This window comes from Notolepis coatsorum (assembly GCF_963971535.1).
Source record: "Notolepis coatsorum genome assembly, chromosome: 6".
NCBI lineage: Eukaryota > Metazoa > Chordata > Actinopteri > Aulopiformes > Paralepididae > Notolepis > Notolepis coatsorum.
The window spans coordinates 157003319-157030036 of record NC_140170.1 but is presented as its reverse complement, the minus strand read 5'-3'; the positions used below and the strand labels follow the sequence as shown (position 1 = coordinate 157030036).

The window sequence follows — 26718 nt, the reverse complement described above, 5'->3', positions numbered from 1 at the left end:
GTCACGGGATTTTCCCCGGCCATGGAATACGTCACTAGGCGCGTTTTTCCTATTGGCCATGAGACATATCCGTGAGTTTTCAGGGTCTATGCTGCAGACCACTGTCATTGTCAAAGTTGGATGATGCGATGCATTCGAAGACTGTTTGTCTTCTGCTCTGCTCTCTATTGAAGTGTGTTGGGCCGTTGATCACTTGGCCCAATTATTACATATATCCTTTTCAATTGTTTACTCATGTAGAGGTCTCTCTGGGGGAACTTCTGTCTTCCCCTCTTATATAAAGAGCGGAATTGACAGGGTTTTTACCCTCAGGCGCGTCATATGAGACCCGTGTCTGTGTCTTATAGGCCGGCTTCCTGCTGCTCGTCCCAGACAGCATGGAGGAAACGTTGTGTGGTGTTTCTTATTAGAATTCGCCGTCGATGTGTTTCGGGTTCTCGACGTGCATATACGCTAGTTATGAAATCAGCGTATGGTCTTCGAGACCAATTAGCGCTGGCCCTGGGTGCTTTCAATGTTGAAACCACTTTATGGGCTGGCGCGCCTTGGTTGCCCAACTTCATAGAAACAACGTTTTTTATGCGGGCGGCTGGGAAGGAGATTTTTTATCTCTACCGAGCGCCAGTGCACTAGGTTAGACTCGACGGCTCACGTACATCTCCGGGGGGAGATGACGGAGTAGATCAAAACATTGGCGGGGGGGTCTCACGCCCATGAGGTGGGCCACCGGGAGCAGTGCGTTCGCGTACTGACCGTCTTGGTGGCGCCCTCTGTGATGTTTTGGATCGACACGCGTACGTACCTACCCCCCTCTTAGGACTGGGGATGGCGGCGTGACTAGGACACAGGACTGGTTCTGGTCGTGCCGGACCAGGTCAGTTTAACCCGTTGCCCGCCGGGGCGCAGATCTGCTGTTCTGGTACCCCGAAGGACTTTGTGCTTTTCCGGGGGGGAAATGCCGGGTCGGGCCGGACGTCGCAGGGATTGATGTCATGGATGAGTGTGTCATATGTATGCCACCACGGGTAGCCCTTAACAGTGAAGTGCTTGGTCCATACTGTGTTGTATCTTGCGCTGTGTTAGGGGGCTTGGTCCTTCTCCATTTGTATCACCCCTCCCTCCCTGCTAGGCTGGGGATGGGAGGGGGCTGTCGGGGAGGTTGCCCTGTCAACTCCTCTAGGCATCCCTATGTAGGTCCCGGTCCGCCAGGCCCAGGTCGGGACTCGTCCTCGTTAACCTGTTGGCCTGGGTTAACTTGTTGAAAGCGGAAACACTTGTACTGCTTGTATAGCCTGTGTATACGCGCAGTTATGTTTCTGAGTTTTCTTTGTGGGTTAAGGGAACAACCGCCTCCTGTTAAACTAAACATAGGGGGGTGGTTGGTTCCCCGGTGTGTTGGTAGCAGAGTCGACTCTCGGGTTGAGACCGGGCCTGACCCCGTCTGCCCGAGAGTATGCCCCCGCATCTTTCATGACGTCTGCCAATTGTGTCAGCCTCTTCTCTGAACCTCGAACCCGCTGGATTGATGAATTGGCGGGGTCGGGTTTGTGGAGTTTGTGACATGGTGCACAGCATACCGAATGCCCTTTCCGTCGGGATACTGTTCTTGCAGAGCGGCGTACCAAGGGGGGAAGGGCCTTCACTTGATTTGGGCCCTGTCCGATACGCTGGCGATGTGGGGGGTGGTGTCACCAGTGACCTTCTGGTGGGGTCTCGATGCCGTGGCCTCGTTGGCCTCACCAGACCCCTTTTTCAGGGGGTCCTAGTCCTCTGGTTGTCCTAGGGCTGGGACCTCCTCCGTGCTCCGCTGCTACGGCCTTGCCACAGGGTTTGGTTTCTTTGTAACCCCGACCCCGTGATGTTGGGGCCTGTGACGTTTTTTGCTTCACGTCCGTTCCCTGGTGGCATGTGGGATGCGCGTTCGAGTGATCGCGGTAAGTCCCACGGTCTGCTCACCCTGTGCGTTTGAAGTGCTAAACCCTCTTCGCACAGTCGGTCCGATCTTACTCTCTGCTCTAGTGGAACACAGGAGCTGAGCAGAGCGAAAAGCTCGACAGATGTACCCGCTGAGGCCCCCTACAACCATCAGAATACCGGGGAGGATCCGAGCCCTAGTGGAGGACGGGGGGCTCGGATCCTCCCCGGTATTCTGATGGTTATAGGGGGACTCAGCGGGTACATCTGTAGAGCTTTTCGCTCTGCTCAGCTCCTGTGTTCCACTAGAGCAGAGCATAAAGCTATATGATTTATAACGTAAGGTTATTCTATAACCCTAGTTATATATGTATAGCGAGCGCTCTGCTCTGACTCACTGAGGGCCCCACGGTCTTCTCCTTTGGTGGTGAAAGACTTGGGAAGGAGCTGATTGTGTGGCCACGACCCCGCTTATATAAGAGCGGATGTGGGTGTGGCCAGGCAGAGGTGAATAGGGGTGTACATGTGGAGAACGTTTTTTCATTATTAGAATGGATTAAAGGGATAGTTCCACTAGAGCAGAGTGCTCGCTATACTCATATAACTAGGGTTATAGAATAACCTTACGTTATTCATTATCGTTATCAGTGTTATTGATACCGAGTGTTATTTATTCAGAGTTATTGATAAGTGAGTCGCCTTACCTTCCCAGGACCTTTGTGATTACGGAAACGGTGAGCGCCCCCAGAAGACCCCCGATGGCAAATATGGACACAGTGAGGGACCAGAGGAGGGTGACCATCTCTGCACCGACCGGCTCGCCGTACCTCTCTATCCACGTCCTGTTGAAGAAGCCCTTTATATGCTGGAGAGAGGGACGGGGGACGATGGTTACCAAATGGTCAAATAAATGGTAAATGGTGCATTTATATAACAGCCTTTATCCAAAGCGCTTTACAATTTAGTTCCTCACATTTTACCCCTTCACTCACACATTCACACACAGACGGTGGAGGCAACCATGCGAGGAGCCGACCTGCTCATCGGGAGCAATTGGGGTTGGAGGAGCAGGAATCGAAACGGGAACCTTCCAATTACCAGACGGCCGCTCTACCACCGATACCAGTTACCAGGTTACCAGCAAAATGCCAGTGAGGTGGAAAATTACTTTTATTGTCGCCTCGTGTGCCTGAATGTCGCATGCAGCTACGTACCGATGTCTGCAAAGCAAATTGACAGAAGTAGAATTTTCTCTGTTCTCCGTTTGTGATGATTTGCATGTAACCCACTGTGAATGGTGGAATGTTATTGAGAAAGCTAAAGAATATAAGTATCTTGGCATCTGGCTTGATGAGAAATGTACATTTAAATGCTGTGTAGACTTTTTTTTGCCGTGTTGGCTTTTTGTACAGAAACAAAACCAGTTTTCCTATGTTTAGTAGAATGAGGGTTGTTGTTTTTCTGTCTGTTTTGGATTATGGAGACGTAGTTTATAGACGTGCTGCTCTGGACTCTGTATATTGTTCTGCCCTTAGATTTATCACCTGGGACAGTTATGGTTCCCATCATTGTATCCTATATGATAAGATTGGGTGATCCCTGGCAGAGATACGCTGGTAGAGTGTCTTGCTTTTAGGGGTCATGAATATTCACAGGAATCCAGCTATAACCTTTCAACATATGTTGTTCACAGACAAGACAAACATACAAACAGACACAAAAACAGACCCTCTTTGGACAATTAAGAAGGCACTGATTTCTGGCTAAATAAAGCCTTTTGTTTTTACCAAAATTGCCTGAGAGGGCAGGTCAAAGAGCTGCATGCAGCTCCGAAAAACATAGGTTGCCGACCATTAGTCTAGATTCACAGACCAATAGTGAATCCCATTATATCAGGGGGTTTATAAAATCAAATGCCTAGACTGGCTCTGATGAAGATGCAGTAGAATTGAAACATTAGTCACCAGAGATAAATTCTTAAACTGCCCATGTTCTCCAGTAATCACTCCCCTGTCTTTTTAAATAGGTTGCTTTCCTCATTTACTACACTACACACGGCGCCGCCTTTGAAGAAACACAGAATAGTAGTAAGAACTACGTACATCAACTAACCACCAATTACAATCCAAGAAAATAGCAATGCTGTCATGTTTCTCTCACTTTCCCCTGTCATCCACCTCTGCAGCTGATTATAAATTCCCACCATCAATTACTGTTGACATTGTGACCTGAAGCCAATTACAGCAGGACCCCCCCCCCCCCCCCCCTGCTGTTTTGTGACCAATCAGAGGTGTGCACATTTCCCCCATAATCTGTCCAATACCCTATGATGCTTCTTGTAATCAGGCACAAAACGAGCAGGGTTGTCTGCACCTACGCTGGATCAAAACCAACAAAAAAGAAAAGAGAACACAGCTTGACCATGAGCAGCCTGCACACATCAGTGACACATTTCAAATGTCATAATAATACCATGCTCTCTCTGTGGGGAGGGAGGGAGGGAGGGGGGGGGTTCGTCATAGCGCCCTTATCGTGGCAACCGATGATACGGCTTGTGAAATGCTTCCAGTCAAACATATCTCTGTGCAAAAACAAATGTGTGCAAACACGACAGCTGTAAATGTCATACGTTTTTAATGTGGAAGCCTGGCATAGTGGTGGAGCTTTCTGCTTCGCTAACCTCATCTGCCCATCAAGTTCAAGTTTTCAAGTTTTGTTTAATTTGTCACATAAGGCACACGTACATTACAGTGAAATGCTTGGTTCTGTATGACCCTCCTGAACAGTTAAAGAATAAAATATACTATACCAATGTAATCAAAAAAGTCAACCAACAAACAAGATTTTTGTACAGGATCTCCTCTCTGGTAAACAAGAGTACCATGAAGACTCTAACAGGAGCACTCATTCAAGGGTACTACGACTATGCTTGCACCTCATGGTACCAAAGCACCTCAAAGGCCCTAAAAACAAGACTACAAACATCACAAAACAAACTGGTCAGACTACTGCTTGACCTTACTCAGTGTTGGGAAAGTTCACTTTCTACATGAACTAGTTCAGTTCACAGTTCATAATTTTTTTAATGAACTAGTTCAGTTCATAGTTCATACTTCAAAATGTTGAACTAAAGTTCATGGTTTCAAAAATGAACTAATTTAGTTCTTTTTAGTTCTTTTTTATTTTTTTATATAGATTTTTCACGTACAGTTACTTACATTACAAAAACACACATTGGGACAAGGGGGGGGGGGGGTCCTCCAGTTCATCTCTATGCCATCATCCACACCATAAGCAAGCAAAAACAAAACAAAAAGAAAAACAAGCAAAAAGGAAAGCAAACCAAGACAGGCACTGTACAGTATTGCACTTGCCTCGAGCCCATTCACATGTAGACATATATTTATTTTTTCGTATCCTAGGTCATACAATGGGGCACTGGGCCTTTAGCAGGAAATTTCAGCAGGAAAATAGTCTAATAGTGGGGCCCACACCTCCTGAAAGGAAGCGTTGTTGCCTCTATGCATTGCACAGTGTCTTTCATGGGGTAGCACACCGAAGATCTCTCAATACCACATTTGTAAAAATGGAGGCTTATCCTTAATCCAGTTTATCAGAATGCATTTCCGGGCTGAAAGTAGAAGTTTATCAAATAGTTTGAATTGTAAAGGGTGTCACCCCTCCTACCCAACCCCCCCCCCCCGACCCCACCCAACCACCTCCAATGTACAGCTCCCCCCCCCCCCCCCCCACCCCACCTACCCAACCTCCTCCAATGTACAGTTTCTACATCAAATGTATATACTCTCTTTTCTGGACTCTTTTTGTATCACAAACAGTACTGTATTTGCAAATCTGGTATGTCATAAATGTATAGATGTAGCAGTACTGTCTATCTGTATGTCATGTATGTCATATATGTAATGATGAATTGAAAATGGGGGACCCTGATACAGTACAGCTCAATACATACAATTGTTAACTCTTTCAGTGCCACTCACGAGAAATTTCTCGTGTTTTTTTATAGGTGGTTGCTAGCCACTCACGAGATTTCTCGGATTTTTTTTTTTTTATAATTTTTTTTTGCGATCTGAAAAATTATTGCATCACCCGAGCCTACCCGAGTATTGCCGAGCTGCGCCGGTGATCACTGTGGAAAAAAGCGCCCCCTGTCGTCTCCCAGATGACATAAGTGATTTTGGAATGGACTCAATGAAAATGAATGGGGAAAAAAATCCGGTACTCCACATTTTCCAGTTCACTGATCCAGCCGGGGTTACTAGAGTTCATTCTGGAGCCTCAGATCCCCGCGGATCATGGAGATCCACTGTGTCGCGTTGGATCCATACACGTATAGATTTTTTTGAATGGTGATCAGGAATTGGAATATACCAGTTGGATACCATCTGATGTCAGGTAAGGACTCTATGTTATCAGTGGTAGGATAATCAGAGTAAGTTTGATGAAGTTATAAGCTGTTTTGTGAAATGTCTTCTTTCGGTTTCAATGTAAAACTCCGAGAGGAAATCAACGAGGCGATTATCCGCGCGCGGCCGTAATGTGCGTGCGTGCACGTATAATATTGATCATCTAGCGTTTATTTGAAAACGATTCATAAAAAGGCTGACGAATATCAACGTTGTGGAATATTCCACTAAAAGACGATTTTCATAGAATGCTCCAGAATGAGCTGTTTTTTATATCAAAACGGGGGCTTTTCTAACTGCTCTGAAACGGCAACGACGCGATAAAAAAACAATCTGCCTTCACAGCACTGTCTGGAAAATAGTCTTTGATAATGCGATGGGCAGATTAGACACATAGCCATAATTTAAAACATAGATTAGGCGATATTAACGTTAACATTGGCGCGGATGGTGGCATTCAAGCGGTAAAATGGAAAACCAGGCGTGGCACTGAAAGAGTTAAGGGGATGCAGACCAGAGAAAGACTTTCGTCTTGTTTACATCAGGGTCCCCCATTTTCAATTCATCATAACATATATGACTGAGCTGTACTATACTGTACCCATTCTGCAATATGTTAATAAAGTGTTCAATCAATCAATCAATCACTTGGCCCCAGAACCTGGATAAACACTTAGATTCCCAAAAGTAGTGATAGACTACCCAGGTCTGTTTGACATTTCGAACATAAAGGAGATATTGAACGGCCCATTTTGTTAGTTCTTTTTTCAATACGTTGCTGCGAGTTATTATTTGTAAAAAATATTGAACCACAGACAGCAATCGGAATACTGGCATTTCCATAACGCTTTGCCGCCGCGCATTCAGTCCACACTAGTAGCAGCTGCAGCTTTCATCTCTACAGTATATTTTCAAAAACATGAGGAACAACTTTGCTTGAATTGTCTTTATTATGAAAACTAAAACAGGACGTTTGCTTATTCTCAATGTGCCGTTTAAACTTAAGGTTTTCTGTCGACGTCGTCGATGTGCGGACTTGCTTCTTCAAACCGAGTGGACACAGTTTACAGACAAACGTTAGATTTTTTCCGTCTGAGTCAGTACTGACTTTAACGTTAAACTCTTTTAAATGCTCATACGCAGACGCGACGTCTAGAGATAGAGTTCTCTGAGTAAGTGCTGTTCTCGACCTGCTGCTCGGCTTCTGCTCGCAGATTCAACTGGTCCACTGTTGTTGTGATGAGTCTGATGACGTAGCAGGGGGTGACAGGCGCGTTGCCAGATCGGTTGGTTTTCCACATAATTTTGAAGCCTGTTTACAGTGTGTTTTAACTGGGTTTTCGGCTGAAATGCATATGAAATCTGGCACATCTTTGAACGCCGTTATAACAGAGTGCTGAGAATGAACGCACTTTTGAACTCCGTTACACAGCGCTGAGAATGAACGCGTTCTCAATGACGTTCATTTAGCGGATATACAGTACGTTCAGTTCAAGTTCGCCCAAAATACGAACGCGTTCATGAACTCGTTCATTGAACGCGTTCAGGTACATCACTGACCTTACTCCTAAAACCCACCTCACCCCTGCCCATTTTGACAACCTAGGATGGCTTAGAGTAGACGACAGAGTAAAGCAACTTGCAATGGGCCTGGTCTACAAGATACACTACACCACTAAGATACCCATGTACATGTCGAAATACTTACCAAAGGTCAGTGAATTCCACGACCACAACAGGGAGTTCCACAAATCATGTTCAACCCAGATTTGGCTCAAACAAGGGACTAAACACATTTCGCAACTATGCCACAACAATGTGGAACGCCCTACCCACAGCCGTAAAAGAATATGAATCCCTACCCTCCTTCAAAACCGCTCTCAAAGAGCACCTACGGGAGGCTGCAATTCGAAACTGGCCCCAGTAAATGTCCAATAGGATCGATGCAATGTAAAAAGATCGGTTCATATTGCAATACTCTTACTTTCAAAATCCTGTGGCGAGTATCCGCCCAACAGCACAGCAGTAGCGTCTGAAACTGAAGTGTCTATTTTGCGACCCGAAATAAATCCCTGCTGTTTTATTCCGCAACGGGTCAAATAGCATTCTCCCTTTCTTCAACCATTATCTGAAATAATAATAAAAAATAAATAAAAAAAAAAAGTATAAAAAAATAAAAAGTATAAAGAATCCGGCTATAGGGCGACAATAATGTGGTCAAGAGGCATGGTTTCTATCTTTGGCGTGGTTTATTTATTCACATGGCAGAGCAGCAGTTCTATAGTTCTCCTCTCATTGAGAGGCTGGAGGGAAAGAGAAAGAGTGGGAGGAGACATCTGTATTTATACTCGCCACCTGGTGGTGTTCCTGAGTGGCTCCGCCTAGAGCGCCCTCTAGTGGAAACAGTTATATATGCAGTTAGACAGTTACTTGGAAACAGTTATATATGCAGTTAGACAGTTACTAACAATCCTACACAGAGCCTCTGACTTCAACACTCCCACTTAGGGTTTGTATTAGCATACTGGATAACTTCTTTGAAAAACATTTTACAAAGGAAATAATAGAATCCAAAACATCAACAGGGAATGACTGTCAATATTTACACATGAAACATGACCCTTGCAAATCCCTTCAATTTTTATTTGGAACAGGTTTCCTCATAGTGTCTGCTACCCTGTCGTCCATTGGACAGTAAACCAGTGTCATTCTTTCTTCTCTGATGACAGATCTGATGAGATGATATTTTCTATATTGACATGTTTACATCTATGTTGACACACTGGGTTCCTAGCAATCACAATGGTTCCCTGGTTTCCCTCATAAACAACAGCCTTCATATATACACAGTGTCCATCATTTTTAAATGATATTGACAAAACGCCCCTCATCTTCAAAAACCACCATATTTGGTATAGAGTATACACTCCAATTACCTATTACATATTAAGCAATATACTCATAATCTTATCTCCATCACTTCTAGCAGTTGTTCTGGATAAATACAGTCCTGTATGGTCATAGCTAGAACCATATATTCGGCTACACAAGTTGATAGTGCCCCTGTGGGCTGCTTCTTTGTTTTCCACGAAACCAGTGAGCTGTCTGTGTTCAAACCCACACAATATCCTGTGGTACACCTTCTACATGTGGTGTCAGCTGCCCAGTCTGCATCACTGTGGGCTTTAAGTCCTAGACCCTCGCTGCTCTTTCTGAAACACAGTTGTTTATCTGCTGTACCTTTAAGATAACAAAAGACATGTTTGGCTGTAATCCAAATGCTCCTCTGTGGGGTCAGCAAAATGCTGTGACAGTCTACTCACTACAAACCATCGATCAAGGCGGGTACACATTGTTAAATAAATGAGGCTACCCACAGCTTCTCTGTACATTTTGACATCTGTCAGTTTCTGAGCATCCTCCTGATAGTCTAGTTTTTTATCACATGGTGTTTCCCTTGATCTACATTCTTACATGTCTAAACGTTTCAGGGTCTTTCCCACATAGTTACATCATTGAGAACATGGTAAGTCATCCACCTCTGTACTTAAACATGGGATTAAACATAGGATCCATTTCAGTATTTAGACATGGACTCTTAATCAGGTATTTAAACCTGGGCCCTCATTTATCAACGTGGCGTACGCACAGATATGTGCTTAACCCGTGCGTACGACCATTTCTAAGCAAAGTGTGGGATTTATCAATTTGAACGTGAACTTGACTTTGTGCTTATGTCTACGCACAGCTCTGAGCATGCTTAGCTGACGCCCAGTGGTAGAATATCGTTACTACGGCATATGCGCTCCTCAGTTCATGCATTAGTTTCAACGCTGAAATAAGCTTTCGTGCATTACTCCTGACACTGCCGCGTGTTCTGTATGAACCGTAATTCATTATAGTTCATTGTGAAATAGCGACAGTAGTGTAATTATAATGGGCTCATGCGCGAACAAGAGGTTGGCTTGCTTGTTTGGCAGGGGGGGCAGACGCAGAACACCTAGTGTAACTGCGGCCGTGTCATAGTGTAATTCAAGTTAAGCTTCAGTATGATGTCATATAGTAGAACAGGCTAGAACCTTCCAGAACTGCGCTCCACAGTGTATAAATAGAGAGAACTTACAAGGGTTCTCTCTCACATTTCTCAACCACCATCAACCACCTAGCCCCTTTCGTGACTGTGATGCACCGAGTGAATCCACAGTCACTTGCTCCTCAATAGGAAACCAACCTAGATTTATATTATTATTATATTATATTATAATATTTTTTATAAACTGGTCAACACTGCATTATTTCCGGCGTTGTGTGCATGATGCGCATGCGCTGTGATCACACCAGGCAGCCAACGCCGGAAATAATGCCGTGTTGACCAGTTTATAAAAAATATTTAAAATGTTTATTAGCAACGCCGAGCTTTCAAACCATCCCGTATCTCTGTCCGAAACCCTCGTGCAAATGTGAGTACCTTTGACATTTCTCTGTGATTCTTGTATAACAAACGGTTCGGTTAGAACCAGTCCTTCAGGGTAAATCTAGGTTGGTTTCCTATTGAGGAGCAAGTGACTGTGGATTCACTCGGTGCATCACAGTCACGAAAGGGGTTACAGAACGCCCACCTCCACCAAACGCGATTAAATATTGTTTCAAATAAAAAGCGACATACTATTATTTTGTGTCATGTTTCCAAATAAGATTGGCCACAACGAAATGCTTTCTACTTCAATTTGTTGGTTAGAATAGATTACCTCGCTCCGTTGAAACTTCACTGAGACTAACAGTAAAAGTCAGTATTTTAATAATAATAATAATAATAATAATAACAATAATAATAATAGAGCTTCATTTTATATAGCGTCTTTCAAGAGACCCATGCAAGGTCGCTTTACATAGATAGGGGGGGGGGGGAAATAACAAAGTAATAAACATAGTGGACAGACTATGTAAATATGATGATGGGATTCAAGTTCATGTTTGTATTTATCACATAGGCAGGCTACACATGGCGTATAGGCTACATCATACATGGCAGTGAGATTCATTGTTCTTGTATATCCTCTCGTATTATTGTTTATATAGGCTACCCAATACTGACATCAAAATAGATTGTATGCCTCTAGAAATCATATGCAGCAGGTAGAAAATGTACGGAAAATCCGTCGCGATTTGGAATACAATTGAGGAGAACTTTAATCCCTGGGTATTAATCGAACAAAACGGAAAAAGGCAGTCATATTCCAGCATGGGCTTTATTAGTTAATATGGTCTTTAAGAGATATCATATCCAACATCACCGTACGTGTACATGTCTGTCAGCCTGTCTCGTATTTCTCCATAACACGCAATTCCCTCGGGTCAGTCCATTATTTCACATCCCATGGGGGTGTTTCATGACCATATATGGATAATCGGGGCAGTTCTGGTATGCAAATACTTAAAACCATGCACGAGCTCAAGCTTAGGAGCAAGGTGATATTTATGAAGACAGGTGTGCGTAGGACCTGTGTATGCACGTGTGATAAATCCCGTTTTTTTTGTGCATGCACACATTCTAAATTCTGTGCTTACGTATGAAAATAGAATACTTTCTAAGAAAAATTGATAAATGAGGGCCCTGGATTCTACTCCTCCCGTATTTAAACCTAGAGTATCATCCTCCTGCCTTTAAGCAGTGTAACCACCCTCCTTCAGTATTTAAACATGGAGTACCCTCCTTCAGCATTTAAGCAATTAGTCACCCTCCTTCAATATTTAAACATGGAGTACCCTCCTTCAGCAATTAAGCAGTTAGTCACCCTCCTTCAGTATTTAAACATTGGTGTACCCTCCTTCAGCATTTAAGCAATTTTCTATGAACCATACTTTGTATTTGTCGTGGTCTTCAATACCCTCCTGGATTGAATACACCCATTTCCCTCCCACTGTCTGTCTGCCCTCTGGTAACTTGGTTGAATACACCCATTTCCCTCCCACTGTCTGTGTGCCCTCTTCGGGGGACAATGTGACCTCTTTAAAGGTCGGGGTTACCCCACTGACTACCCTGTAGCAGTAATCAACAGGGGTAGGTGTACTGTCCTTCTCGTCACTCCCTTTTCGGGCATAATCTGTCAGATACTTTGGGGGTTTGTATTCCCTTGAGGGATACCTCCCACTGCTTGGGGCACTTGACGTCACCCTAGGGTGCTCCTCGTCATCGCCCTCTGCGGGTGGCTGACTGTCTGCCTGCATGACCGTGCTAAGTACACTGGGCTGATGTGTCTCTGTTTCTACACACCTTACTCTGGAGTCCAGCTCTGGCTCCTCTATCTGTGTCTCGCTCTCACATGTTGTCTTTGTGACAAACTTGACTAGCATGTGTTTCTGCACTCTCCCTCTACCGGGATGATAAACTAGGAAAGCAGGGCTTCCCTTGTCGTGTCCTACAAAAAGTCCTTTTACACATCTGGACTCGGGCTTTCCCCTGTCCTGCAGGTACGCATAACATACTGATCCAAATCGGTGCATTCTGGCTAGATTACAGTTCTTTCCTGTCAGTGCTGTATACGGGGTGGTGCCCGAGTGCTTATTAAAGCACCTGTTTCTGGTGTAAGCGGCTTCTTGCACCGCATAATGCCATAGGCTCTTAGGTAAGTTACTATCTACTAGCTTACACCTAGCCATTTCGAAAAGGGTGCGCCATTCCCTCTCTGCCACTCCGTTCTGGTGTGGGGGATATGGACGTGACGTCTCGTGTCTTATCTTGTACCTTCTCAACAGTGATTGGAACTCTGTTAGTGAACTCTGTTTCGTTGTCGAACCTCAAGCATCCTACGTTACCATAAGGGGCTACGTCTGCCAGGAATTTCTCCGTGGCCTGGAGTGTGTCACTCTTTGCTTTGAGAAAGTAAACAAACACGGCCCCTGTGCACACATCTGTAAAAGACTGTACATATCTAAAGCCTCCTATGGACCCGTTGCTTACTGGGCCGGCTAGGTCCGTGTAAACTAATGCAAGTGGTACCCATACTTTTTCTGTGGGATTTCTGTATCTCGGTTGAGTAAACTTCCCCGTTTTGCACACTGCACAATTTTTGTCAGGTCTACGCTTTTCACCTTCAATGTGCATGCCTTCTGTCACTGCTTGCAGTTTCAGTAAATCCTCATAATTACAATGACCCATAATCTCGTGCCATGTCTGAATATCGTGACTGGCCGTCACGCTACACATATCATTATTATCATTACACTTGTCGTTGTCATTACACTCCGTTTGCAGATAATATATTCTCTGGTACATCTTTATGTCAAACCGTGTACCGTCAGGTTCTACAAGAACATGTTTACCTTTATCGAAGAATACCTTGGCACCGCTTGCAGTAGCAGCTATTACAGAGAATAGTCCTTGTGGGAACGATGGTACGTAGAGAGCGTTCTTTAACGTCACCGTACGCCGGCGCCCCCTACTGTCCGTGAGGCATACCTGTGCGTCTCCTCTCTCTTGCGCCAATCCGTAGGTGCGTCTCCCGTCTGCCAGCTCCATGCTGTGCCCCCCCGGGTGGAAAGTGTCGTCAAAGTTCTTGAACGACTCCTGTCATTGATGACATGGGACGATGCACCTGTGTCCACGATCAGTCCCCTCCTCGGGGCCCGCTGCAGCTGGGCCGGTCCGGCGATGCACGCCCCCCGCCCCCCGAAAGCGCAGTCTTCTTGTCCCGTTATTCTCCAGGTGTCGTCTCGATCCGTCTCACGTCGACCGTCGCCGCCATCGTGTCCGCTGCCATCACCCTGTCCACAGCCGTCATCTTGGCCGTAGCCGCCATTTTGTCCGTAGCCGCCATTTTGTCAGTGGCCGCTGTCTCGTCCATGGCCGTCATCTTGTCCATGCACGTATCGCGCATTCTGGTCGTGTTTCTTCATGCACGCTGTCTGTGTGCCCCGTGGATTTGCAGAAGCTACACCAGACAGTCTTTGTGCAGTCGCTTCTCCGATGGCCTTTCTCTCCGCATTGCCAACATGCCAGTTCCGCCGTGGTCCTGGTCCTCTCCCTTGGCGTTGCTCGGGCCTTTAGCACCCTCTCTCCCACCTCCGCGGCGGCTGGGTGGGTATCTTCTGAGGCCTCGAAGTTTCTTAACTTGGCCTTGAACTGTCCCAGCGTCATGTCCGTTGAACCGTGTGTTACCAGGAGTGTGAACGGTTTGTACAGCTCCGGTAGTCCTCTCATCATCATCGCCATCATTAGCCCATCGATTGGTGCTTCTCCGGCACTCCTCAATGGCGTCGTGATTTGCTGCGCTCTGTTGACGGTAGTTCGCTCTTGTAAGTGACAGACCAATTAAGTTATTATTTCACCTCTAAAGAAAGAAAAATCCGCGCAACTTCAGGAAAAGATTTCAATACACTATATGTGTGAATGACAGGTCCTGGCAACCGTGCAGAGACAAGACTGTTGTCTAAGAATCGTGAAATCGGTTGGCGTACTGCCAAACAAATTATGGCAGACAAAGACACCCCTAGCGTCGCACCTAATTGCGGAGGTTTCGATCATCAAAGATTCATTCCAGCTAAGGTTTGATGAGCTCAGTGAATCGATCAACGGAGTAAAGAAGGACACACAGGCTATTCTGCAAAGAATATCCAACGCGGAGAACCGTATTGGAGCGGTAGAAGACCAGATGGCCGTAGACGGCAAAACTTTGAAAGACCTGACTGCAGACGTGGACTATTTGAAAACAAAATTAACCTACATAGAAGCGCAGAGTAAGAGAAATAACATCGTATTGGTCGGCCTGAAAGAAGGAGAGGAAGCCGGTGACCCGAACAATATGATTAATGGCATCCTGAGATACATCCTGGATTTAAAGGACACTGACCAGGTACCAGAGGTAGAAAGGCACCGTCGGACTCTCCGACCCAGACCGGACCCATCGGCACCTCCTCGCCCGTACCTTATACCGCTGCTGAGATGGAACGACAGGCAGGACATCTTGAGAGCCGCGGGGAAGAAAAAGAAGCTGACATGGGGAGGAAGGCCGTTTTACGCATTCCAGGATACCCGCATTCCAGGATACCCGTGGAAATTAAAAAGCAGCGCGCCGGTTATACCGACATCAAGAAGAAACTGGGGGACGCGGATGTCCGAAATGGCATACTGTATCTCTCGAGGCTGATAGTAACCATCAACGGCGAAACATGCATCTATAATACCCCCACGGACGCAGCGAAAGGTTTGAAGATCAAGCTTCCTAATATTTTTGGCTAATGGACAGAGCATAGAGGTATGACACTCCCGCCACTCACTGACAGTTGACATGACAACTGATTTATTTAGTGTGGGTAATGATGAGCAAGATCCTGTGCAAGGTATGCAATGAACATTAACACTTTCAGTGCCGGCCATGTTTTACTTTTTACCCCCTTGAATGCCGCCACCCACTTCAATGATAGCGTTAAAAACGCATAATCTATGTTTTAAATTATGTGTCTAATCTGCCCGTCGCTTATCAATGACTTGTTTGCAGTCAACATTGTCGAAACGGATCGTTTTTTAATCGGTTCATATCCTTTTTATAGCATTTTGAAAAGCTATTGTTTTCTCAAAAATGTCAGGAAAATATAAAGATTCCGTCATAACCGGCATTTATTGGAATATTCTCGAATACACTAGACACGTTGTCTTTGTCGGCCTATTTATGAATAGTTTTCAAATAAACGCTAGATTATCGATAGTATATGTGTACTTATGCACGCTATAGAAGCGAGCTGAGAAATCGATTATCTTATTATACTCTGCAGCAATAACCCGAGGCTCGATTGATGAAATATGAATTCAAATCACCAATAAAAAAAATACGGCAAACAAACGCCATATAGCGTCGGGCCACTCAAAGGTCGACATGAACTAACGACAAAAAGCGTCCATGGCACTCAATGTGTTAATATAAACCCCCATTGTTAGGAAACAATGTTAAACACTGGAAAAGGCCATTTATAAGACACGGTTAAAGGCCCTGCAATCATAAATCACTGAAGCAAATTGAATGTGCATATGCTTCATGTTTTGATTTGTGACTACTGTCTTTAACTCATTGGATGCCATGCATTAGCCTCATCCTATAGTAGCAACCGCCATCACTGTAAACGGTGGGAGATGCTCACCTTGTTTGCAGGGCTATAACTATTTAAATATTATAGCTATATATGCAATACAATGGCCCATTTGACATCGAGTATCTATCGTTCAAGATGTGAAAAAGGAATATTTTTTCCATCCATACATTCTCGTTTTATACCGTGGTGAATATAAGTATGGTTTTAGAGTGGTCTGGGGTCATTCCTGGAAGGCGAGTAATAGGCTGTGACGCATATTATACTTAATCCATTGGCATTTCGTCCCTATACACACACTACAATAAAAAATTCAAATGCATATGATCGGTATATTATGTTCCGGGAAAGGGGGGGGGGGTCGTCACAAGGAAAGATGAAAGATGAAATCATACCTAGGTTCCATCCTAGAGGCAAATCTTTCCTGTGACAAAATGGCATCCAATGTAATAAAAAAAGTCAACCAACGAACTAGATTCTTGTACCGGATCTCCTCTCTGGTAAACAAGAATACCCTGAAGACTCTGGCAGGAGCACTCATTCAAGGGTACTACGACTATGCGTGCACCTCATGGTACCAAAGCACCTCAAAGGCGCTTAAAACTAAATTACAAACATCACAAAACAAACTGGTCAGACTACTACTTGACCTTACCCCCAGAACCCACCTCACCCCTGCCCACTTTGACAACCTAGGATGGCTTAGAGTAGACGACAGAGTACAGCAACTTGCAATGGGCCTGGTCTACAAGATACACTATACGACTAAGGTACCCATGTACATGTCAAAATACTTCCCAAAGGTCAGTGAATACCACAACCACTACACCAGAGGAAGCTCAACAAATCATGTTAAACCCAGATTCGGCTCAAACAAGGGACTAAATACGTTTCGCAATTATGCCACATCAATGTGGAATGCCCTACCTAAAGCTGTAAAGGAATGTGAATCCCTACCCACATTCAAAACCGCTCTTAAAGAGTACCTACGGGAGGCTGCAATTCAAAACTGGCCACCGTAAATGCCCAAAACCCCCACCAGTCTCCTCCCCACCGCATGTATATATTCCCTCCCCGCCGTATGTATATCTCTCTCCCACCCACCCACCCCCTCCTAATGTACAGTCCCCTCCCCATCATATGTATATACATTTACATTTACATTTAGTCATTTAGCTGACGCTTTTATCCAAAGCGACTTACAAGTTCTGTGCGACAAGACAGCAAGAAGGGTATAACTCTATCAGCTGAGTAACAATGTTCATCAAAGTGTTGCGTGTTACAGTGTAGGTTAGTTTATTAGGACAAGTGCATGACATTAAGGTTAGTCGGGGTTAGATTTTTTTTTTTTTTTTTTTTTTTATCATTTCAGATAATGGTTGAAGAAGTGAGTCTTTAGTCGACGCCGAAAGATTGGACGGGATTCGGCTGTCCTAACTGGGATGGGTAGTTCATTCCACCATTGTGGGGCAAGGACTGAGAATAGGCGGCTTCTCTTTGATGACCCTCCGGGAGCTTGGATAGGAGTAGATCTGAGGCGGCCAGAAGACGCAGAGCGTAGGGGTCTTGAGGGTGTGTAGTTAGAGACCATTGACCGGAGGTATACTCTGTCAGGATCTAGGGGTAACAGTACTGTATATTTGAATACCGTTTATGTCACAAATGTATCAGTACTAAATACCTATATGTCCCTATGCCATAAATGTCATGTATGTTGTGTATGTCATAAATGTCTATATGAATTGAAATGCCATAACCCCCCACAGCATAATGAATCCGGCGTCGGATTGACGATTCAATGCGATCGAGTGAAGATCTTGATCCACGTTACAAGAAAACTCCACCCGGATGACTTTCAATGACGCACAGCCAGAGCACAGAGACACAAAGGGAGTGCAACATCGGCCGCATACCACCAGGTGGCGGTATGGGACCGTTGCGATCTCAGACACATTGCCACACAGTACCACAGCATACCTGGATGATTTATGAATGGAAATAGCGAATAAAAGAAATAACGATCCAATAACGAGTATACTCGTTGTTGGCAGGGAAAGAGTTCATGGGAATGTGGGTGGTTTGAGCTACAGGCATCAGTGATAATCAAACCGTAAACAAAGAGGCCTATTGGGATGTTACTGACCTAATGGGAAGAACTGTGTGATTTGATGTTCTGTGCCTTGCCTTGACTTTGTCTGTTTTGCTGCTATTTTATACTTATTTTATGTTTGCACTTTTTTGTAAATGTTGTGCTTATTTTATGCCAGTTTTGCATACCTGTCTTTTTTGCTGCTGTGAAGCACTTTGAGCTGCAATTCTTGTATGCAAGTTGCTATACAAATAAAGTTTATTATTATTATTATAATTATAATTATTACTACTCCCAGCATTTCATTCCATGCACCAATTAACAACCTCACAGAAATAAGTGTTACGGTTCCACATACACAATCCCCTCTGTCTCCGTCTCTAACCCTGTGTCTGTCCCATTCACTCCCTGCACTTCAGCGCATGCTCTGTGAGCGCGCAAACAGCACAGGTGAAAATCATCACGCTGATGGATGGAGACTCCACACCTGCCTGCTAATCACCACACCACCCTAAAAGATACCAGGATCTCCATGCATCAGCGTCAGATCTTCCTTTTAACACATTCGGGGCCAACCACGGACATGTCCGTGTTTCGGATCCAACGGTTGAGGGCCAACCACGGATATGTCCGTGGCAAGGTTGTTTTGGCTTTTATTCCATTTTAATATCCTACTCAATGTCACCGAGCGGCACTGCAGATTTACCCTACTCTTGGAATTCGGAAAAGTGCATTACCGGCCAGATCCTCATAGGGGCGCTGTCTCGATAATGCAGTGTTTTATTTATTTACTTTTTTATGAATGGATTTTTCTGTTTGCCTAAAGCTATGTGACCCGTGGGAGACCCATTAAAGCTCTAAACAAACACGGCCAATTTGGATGAAACCTTCTACAAAGAACACAAGTATAGTATGTTTTATTTTTTTATCTACTTTTTCTCCCAATTTTCTATTTTTCTCCCATCCCAATTTCGTATTATGCAATTCTACCCTCCCCTGTCTCGAACGTTGTTAGACCATGCCTCCCACTGGTCAGCTGCAATGTGGACCAAGCCTTGCATCACGTGTCCCCGTTGCTTCCTGATTCTGCTGTACAGGCGCACCAACCGACCTGTAGGAGTCGCTGTCCACAACGTCCGATCCCCACCCACCGGCTTTCCCACCCCCTAATACTGCCAATTGTATTAGTATGAACGACCAGCCAAGCCGGAAGCAACGCCGAGAGCTGGGCTCGAACCCAGCATCTCCTGCGTTAGTGGCGAGCGCCTTGCCCACTGCGCCACTTAGCCGCCTAGTATAGTATGTTTTGTATTCTAGTGAGTACTACCTACAGTGGACCATATTATTCTATCACCTGGCATCATATTGGTCAATTGATCAATTGTTTTGACTGCAGTTGAATTGGCCGTAGCTCTGCCAAACTCAATTTCACTCTGTGAGGGTAACCGCACGATAGACAAGGAAGGAACATAAAATCATCTTAGAGATTCGTCAGCCACTTTTTTTTCACCTGACAGCAAGGAGTTTCACTGGGAGAGCATAATGCGGTTCAGTAGTAGTCGATGTTTGCAATGACCAGGACTCATACCACCACCGGCTTCCCACCCGCGAACACCGCCGATCGTGTTTGATTGATTGAATTGATTGAAAACTTTATTAAACAGATTGTAGAATGGGTACAATACAGTACGGCTCAATACAACAATTCCAGGGGTCGCTGTCTACCTTCTGGCTAGAACGCCAGGGCTTTAATCAATGGGAAGACTGCGAAATTGGCGAGTGCTTAAAATATATCTTATATTATAGCTATGGGTCTAACACCGTCGATTGTCAGTGAGTTGCTTCTGGTCAACATGCAAAAAACTGATTGTTTTTTCATCTGTAAATTTCCGTTTTATACCGTTTTGAATATGAGTATAGTTTTGGTGATTCTTAGTAATCCCAGGAAAAGATGCGATAATAGTGTTTTAGTGGAATGCACTTATCACACTGTAATTTTTCACTTGATTATCGAATCTTCCTGAAATCAACGCTAGATTATCGTTATTATCCTTCCTCATGCAAGAATGAAATGGGGCTTGTAGCAGGGCGCTCGCCCCCACCCAACCCCCCACCGCAGACAACGGTAAACAGCACACACACAATCCACACAGATAGCTTCGATCACGGGAGAAAGAAATATCAGATCAACGCAAGATTTTATATATAGTGTTCTTACCTTGTTTCTGATGGAATGCAAAAAGAAATAATCCAATTATCTGATCGCCATTCCAAATACTGCTCGTGGAGGTCCGTCCCACGTTTTCCGGCATTGCATATGAAGGGGGGGGGGGGCAGCCTCACAGTATCGGGGCCACAGAATCGGAGTATTCTTCCCAAGATGCACAGTTAGATATATAGATAGATAGATAGATAGATAGATAGATAGATAGATAGATAGATAGATAGATAGATAGATAGATAGATAGATAGATAGATAGATAGATAGATAGATAGATAGATAGATTAGATGCAGTGTGCTTGTTTTGCAGTGAGTGCTGCGAGCAGTGGTAATAATAATCACTTCCTATATTTGGTTCACGTTTGGTCCGCTGAAGCCGAACCGAGACCGACGTTTTCAGGCGGACCAGAGTTCGACTGTTTGGTCCGCGAACCGAGTTCGACGCGCATTCACACAGACCCGAAAAACCGGACTATCGAATTCTGGTCCGAAAGTCCGGACCAAACAGCCCCTGTGTGAAAGCGACCTAAGAAGTCTGCTAGGAAGCATAATTATTTATTATTATTATTTAATTTCATTGAGTTTTTAGCCCTAGTTGCACTTTTGTTGCAACCCCAGTTATCCCATTAGTTCCCCCAAACATAGGTCTGTTATGTTAAGCTAAGAAATCTGCTAAGAAGCATATATTATTTATTATTATTTTATTTCATTGGGTTTTTAGCCCTAGTTGCACTTTTGTTGCACTTTTTTGTGTTTATTTCATGTTTTTTTTTTCATTTCAACCTTTATTTAAAATCGTAAGCAGTACATAATAAAAACAATATTCACAGAAATTTAAACACCAGAGTAAAAAAATAAAAACGTTTAATTTTTTTTTTTTTATATCAACTAAAACAGTTACAGGTAGTCACACAATGGTCTGAAATCATACATTTAAACATTCCAAGGGAAGGGAGAACCTCCAATTTTAGCGTGAGTTGAAGGACATTCCATGAGTTAGAGGCATCAAAGGAAAAGGCTGACTTCCCTAGCTCAGAGCAAATCTGAGGAACCCTAAGAACCATCCAGTCATTCGATCGAGTTGAATAGGTTCCAATATTCCAATCTAACAGTGAGGAGATATAAACAGGTTGTTTACCAATAAGGGCTTTAAAAATAAATAAATAAATACCAGTGTTTGTTGGGCCTTTCTGCAAGAGAAGGCCAACCCACCCTATCATACAGGACACAATGAACAGTGCATGAAAGATTGTGTATTACTGCAATATATTTTTTTTAATAAATCATAGTGTTTCAAAAATTTGGGTTGCGACTTAATGACTAAGGAAAATGTTGGGTCCCGAGGCTAGACCAGTTGAGAACCACTGCTCTAGATCACAGAAGGTGTATCTAAATGGCAGCCTGTCCAGTAGCAGAGGTCTAGAGTGTGGCGTGCCGGAAGGAAGTTGCCTAGGACCTTTCAAGTTCAAGTTTCTTTAATAGTTGTCATACAGAAGTACAGAATACTTTTATACAAAATGCTTCTTACTGTTACGCTCCAGAGACTGTGTTAGACAAGATAAGTATGAAATAAAATAGTATAGCATGTAAAATAGAAGTAAAAATAGAGGTCACAGTGTTCAGTATAGACATATGTACAATGTTCGATGCAGAATAGAAGTAACAATATACAATATACTATGCAATGTACTAATATACAATACTATATAGTGCAGAGCAGAAATGGGATGAGGTACAATTTAGGTACAATTTACAGTAAGGTGTACGAGTTGTAGTGCAAATCCTTTACCAATAAATATAAAGTGTAAAGTGTGTTTAGGTGTTCTAAAGTGTGTAAAGTGGGTGCTGCATTGAGTTGTTTGTTTAAAGTGAGTGTGTGCGTGTGGATGTGTGTGCTGTGTGCATTTGATGGTTGTTGCATAGTGTTTATTGTTCGTTGAGCAGCCTGATGGCCTGGGGATAGAAGCTTCTTCTGAGTCTTTCTGTGCTCGCCTTAAGACTCCGGTATCGCTTGCCTGACCGCAGCAGTTCAAAGAGGCAGTTGTTCGGGTGGCTGGAGTCCTTGATGATTCTCTTAGCCTTCCCCCTGCACCGCTTGTTGTAAATGTTCTGGAGGGTGGGAAGCCCCCCTCCAATTGTGCGTTCGGCTGAACGTGTCACTCTTTGTAGTCTGCTACGGTCTTGTGCAGTGCTATTCCCAAACCAGGAGGTGATGTTGCCAGTCAGGATGCTCTCGATTGTACATGAGTAGAAGTTCCTAAGGATCTTCTGACTGACTTGGAACTTCCTTAGGCGCCTGAGGAAGTAGAGGCGTTGTCGTGCCTTCTTCACAACACTGTCAATGTGTGTGGTCCATGTCAAGTCCTCGGATATGTGGGCTCCGAGGTACTTGAAACTGTTCACTCTCTCAACCGGTGCCCCGTCGATGCTGAGAGGGCTGTAGTCCTTGACCCCCGACCTCCTGAAGTCCACAATCATCTCTTTTGTTTTGCTGACGTTCAGGGAGAGGCAGTTCTCCTGACACCACTGTGACAGATTCTCTACCTCTTCCAGGTAGGCCCTCTCGTCGTTGGCAGAGATCAGGCCCACCACTACTGTGTCATCAGCAAATTTGATGATTGTGTTGTTGTTCCGCTGTGCCACGCAGTCATGTGTGTACAGGGAGTAGAGGAGGGGGCTCAGAACACAGCCCTGGGGGGCCCCTATGTTGAGCGTGATGGATGAGGAGGTGCAGTTGCCTGCTCTTACCACCTGGGGTCTGCCCGTCAGGAAGTCCAAGACCCACTGGCAGAGGTCATAGTTCAAGCCCAGGTCCCTGAGCTTGGCTATGAGTTTGGAGGGGACTATGGTATTGAATGCTGAGCTGTAGTCAATGAACAGCATTCTCACATAGTTCCCCTGCCTCTTGTCCAGGTGTGATGCTGCTGTGTGCAGCACATGGGCTATGGCATCCTCCGTGGATCTGAAGGGCGGTATGCAAATTGCAGGGGGTCCAGGTTGATGGGGAGGGATGAACAGATGTAGCCCTTCACTAGCTACATGTGCATGACCTTTGGGTACAGGGATGATGGTGGACTTCTTCAGACAGGTGGGGATGACAGCCTGTTCTAAGGACAGGTTAAAGATGTCAGTGAATACTTTGCTCTTCTCTGTATTTACTGATGACCTATCTTGGGCTACCAAATGTGCTACAACAGTTCTTTATGCAGATGATTCAACATTGTATTACGCTGCACCATCATGCAATGTACTTAATGAAGTTTTGAGTAGAGAACTTAAAGTTGTGCATGACTGGGTAGTATGTAATAGACTTGTCCTTAATATCTCCAAGACTAAATGTATTGTGCTGGGAACAAGGCACAGGTTATCTACAAATCCAAAGCTTCATTTAAACTTGTGTAATTCAGCAGTTCAACAAGTTGAAAGTACTAAACTCCTTGGACTGATGCTGGATTGCACTCTGTCTTGGTCTCAGCATATTAATTATATTGTTTTAAAAATGGGAAGAGCAATTGGTATTTCCAGGAAATGTGCTTCTTTTGTTGGCCGTCCCCTTTTATGTCAGATAGTGCAAAGTTTAGTTTTATGTCATCTTGACTATTGTCATCTGCTGCCAGTGGTGACCTCAGGAAGCTCCAGGTGGTCCAGAACAGGGCAGCACGGTTGGTACTGGGCTGCTCACTAAGGTCTAATGTGAGCCATATGCATGCCCGCCTCTCTTGGCTTAAATATACTTGTGCTGTTCAAGTTGGTCATGAGCAGTAAAACTCCTGTTTTTATACATAATCAGATTGTTTTTAGTAATACTGTGCACGAGCATTACACTAGAGGTTCCAGTAGTGGGCAGCTTGAATTGCCAGGTCCTAGAACCAGCGCTTTGGGGAGCATTAACGTTGGGTTATGACTATAACCAAGTTATGTTAGTTAGGGGCGATGCTTGGCATCACACTGCACTATCTCGCGTACGTGCACGCGTACTGAATAAACCACAAATGTACCTCTAATACCAGTATTAGTCTGACCACACCCCTCATCAGCTTACCTTCATAAGCAGGTGTGTGGTCACCTGCTCTCCTCCTTCCCAAGCTTTCACCACAAGGTGAGGTCAAGGGCTGCAGCGGCCGTCTGATGCCAAGCATCGCCCCTAACTAACAGAACTTGGTTATAGTCATAACCCAACGTTCTGTATCGTTAGTGGCTTAGCTTGGCATCACACTGCACAAGGGAGGCCAAGCGGAGCCACTTGGCTGACAAATACACCCCGCTGACAGCCCCCCAAAACCATCAGAACAGGGAGGGCCGAGCCCCCCCGACCCCCCCTAATGGAGGGTATCCCCCCTATTAGAGGCTTCACGGGAAGGCGACGGACCCGACCGTGCGAAGAGACACTCAAGCAACTTAACGCACAGGGTGAGCAGACCGTGGCTTGACCCCACGACTACACACACGCACAACCCGCATGCCACCCGGGAACTAACGGAGGAACAACCTCGTTACTGCCCCCAGAATCACGGGGTCAAGGGCAAACCCAACCCCGTGGCAAGGCCGTAGCAGCGGAGCGCGAAGGAAGACCCAGACCCACCAAAAGGACTGGACTCCCTGGAATGGGGGCCCGGAGAAGTCCATGATGCCAGCATCAAGACCCCACCAGGTGGGCACGTAGTGCCCCGCCCCCCACATCGCCAGCGTATTCGGACAAAGGCCCCTCAGTTACTGCACCTGGTATTCCCAGGCGGAATCCCATCCAAGTACTAACCAGGCCAGAACCTGCTTAGCTTCCGAGATCGGACGAGATCGGGCGTGTTCAGGTCGGTATGGCCGTAAGCCGAGCGGGCCCCGTCCCCCCAATAGTACACCGCCTGGCACACTGACCCTGCAGAACAGGCAGTCAGCATGGCCGTAAGCACACAAAAAAGGTTAACCAACGGAAGCAGGCAGCGCACCGGGGAAAAACCAGGCAACAGGCTGTTAACCCTAGCCTGGAGACTGCGGACGAGACAGGCGCCAGAGGGGACAGCTGAACACAGCCGCCCCGGCGGAAGGAGCGTAAGCTGGCGGTGTTGCATGACCAAGCCTCCATTTAACAACCCCCACCCAGAGGGGTCGAGGCAGAGAAGGCTGACACGATTGGCAGACGTCATGAACGTGCAGGGGCACCCTCAAACGGTGAACCCGGGAGTTGACACTGCTCCAACACACCAGGGAATCAACCACCTCGGTGTTACCCAATGCGGTGGTTGTTCCTATAACCCCTCAAGAAAAAACTCCAAAACACACCTGCGGGTATACACCGGCTATACCGCAGTACAAGTGTTTCAGTTTCCAAAAAGGGTTAACCCAGGCCTACGGGTCGCAAACATCACTTCGGACCGGGCCTGGCGGTACGGGAAGCACAGGGTCACCAGAGGAGGTCAAAAAACCACATCCACAGGCCCCTCTTCGCCATGCGTGAGAGAGGAGCGAAAAATAATGGAGAACCAGCCCCTAAGCACACCGTACCTGGTATTCCCCAGCGGTCTCCCAACCAAGTACCAACCAGGACCAACCTGTGTAGCGGCCGAGATCCGACGAGATCGAGCGCGTACAGAATGGCATGGCTGTAAGCCATGACGACAGTGCTGAGTAAAAACATACCCAACCAGGGTCTCCATAGCGCTTAACCCTGTGACACCCAGACCGACCTGCCATTTTTCCCCCTGAAAAAAGCCCAAGTCCCTCAGGGTACCAGAACAGCAGATCTGCATCCCCGGCGGACAACGGGTTCAACTGATCTGGACCAGCGTGACCAGAACCAGTCCCGTGCCCTAACCACGCCGACATGCCTACTCCAGGAGAAGGGCAGATATGCGTGTTGATCTTAACATGAAAAGAAGGCGCCACCCAGACGTTCGGACGAACCGCGCCTGGTGGCCCACCCCAAGGGCGTGAGACCCCACTACATATGTTCAGATCCATCCCGTCATCATCCCCCAGACATGAACGAG

General features: G+C 45.5%; 1 protein-coding gene across 1 annotated transcript in view; it reads right to left on the bottom strand.

The window, feature by feature from the left end:
- slc2a9l2 (solute carrier family 2 member 9, like 2) overlaps positions 1 to 26718 on the bottom strand; it is a gene marked incomplete at both ends in the record, with an annotated part of 722296 nt that overhangs the window by 664537 nt on the left and 31041 nt on the right. Inside the window, one exon of the mRNA XM_084315784.1 lies at positions 2619 to 2779. Within this exon, the coding sequence (XP_084171910.1) occupies positions 2619 to 2779 (161 nt within the window). The remainder of the gene's footprint in view (positions 1 to 2618; positions 2780 to 26718) is intronic.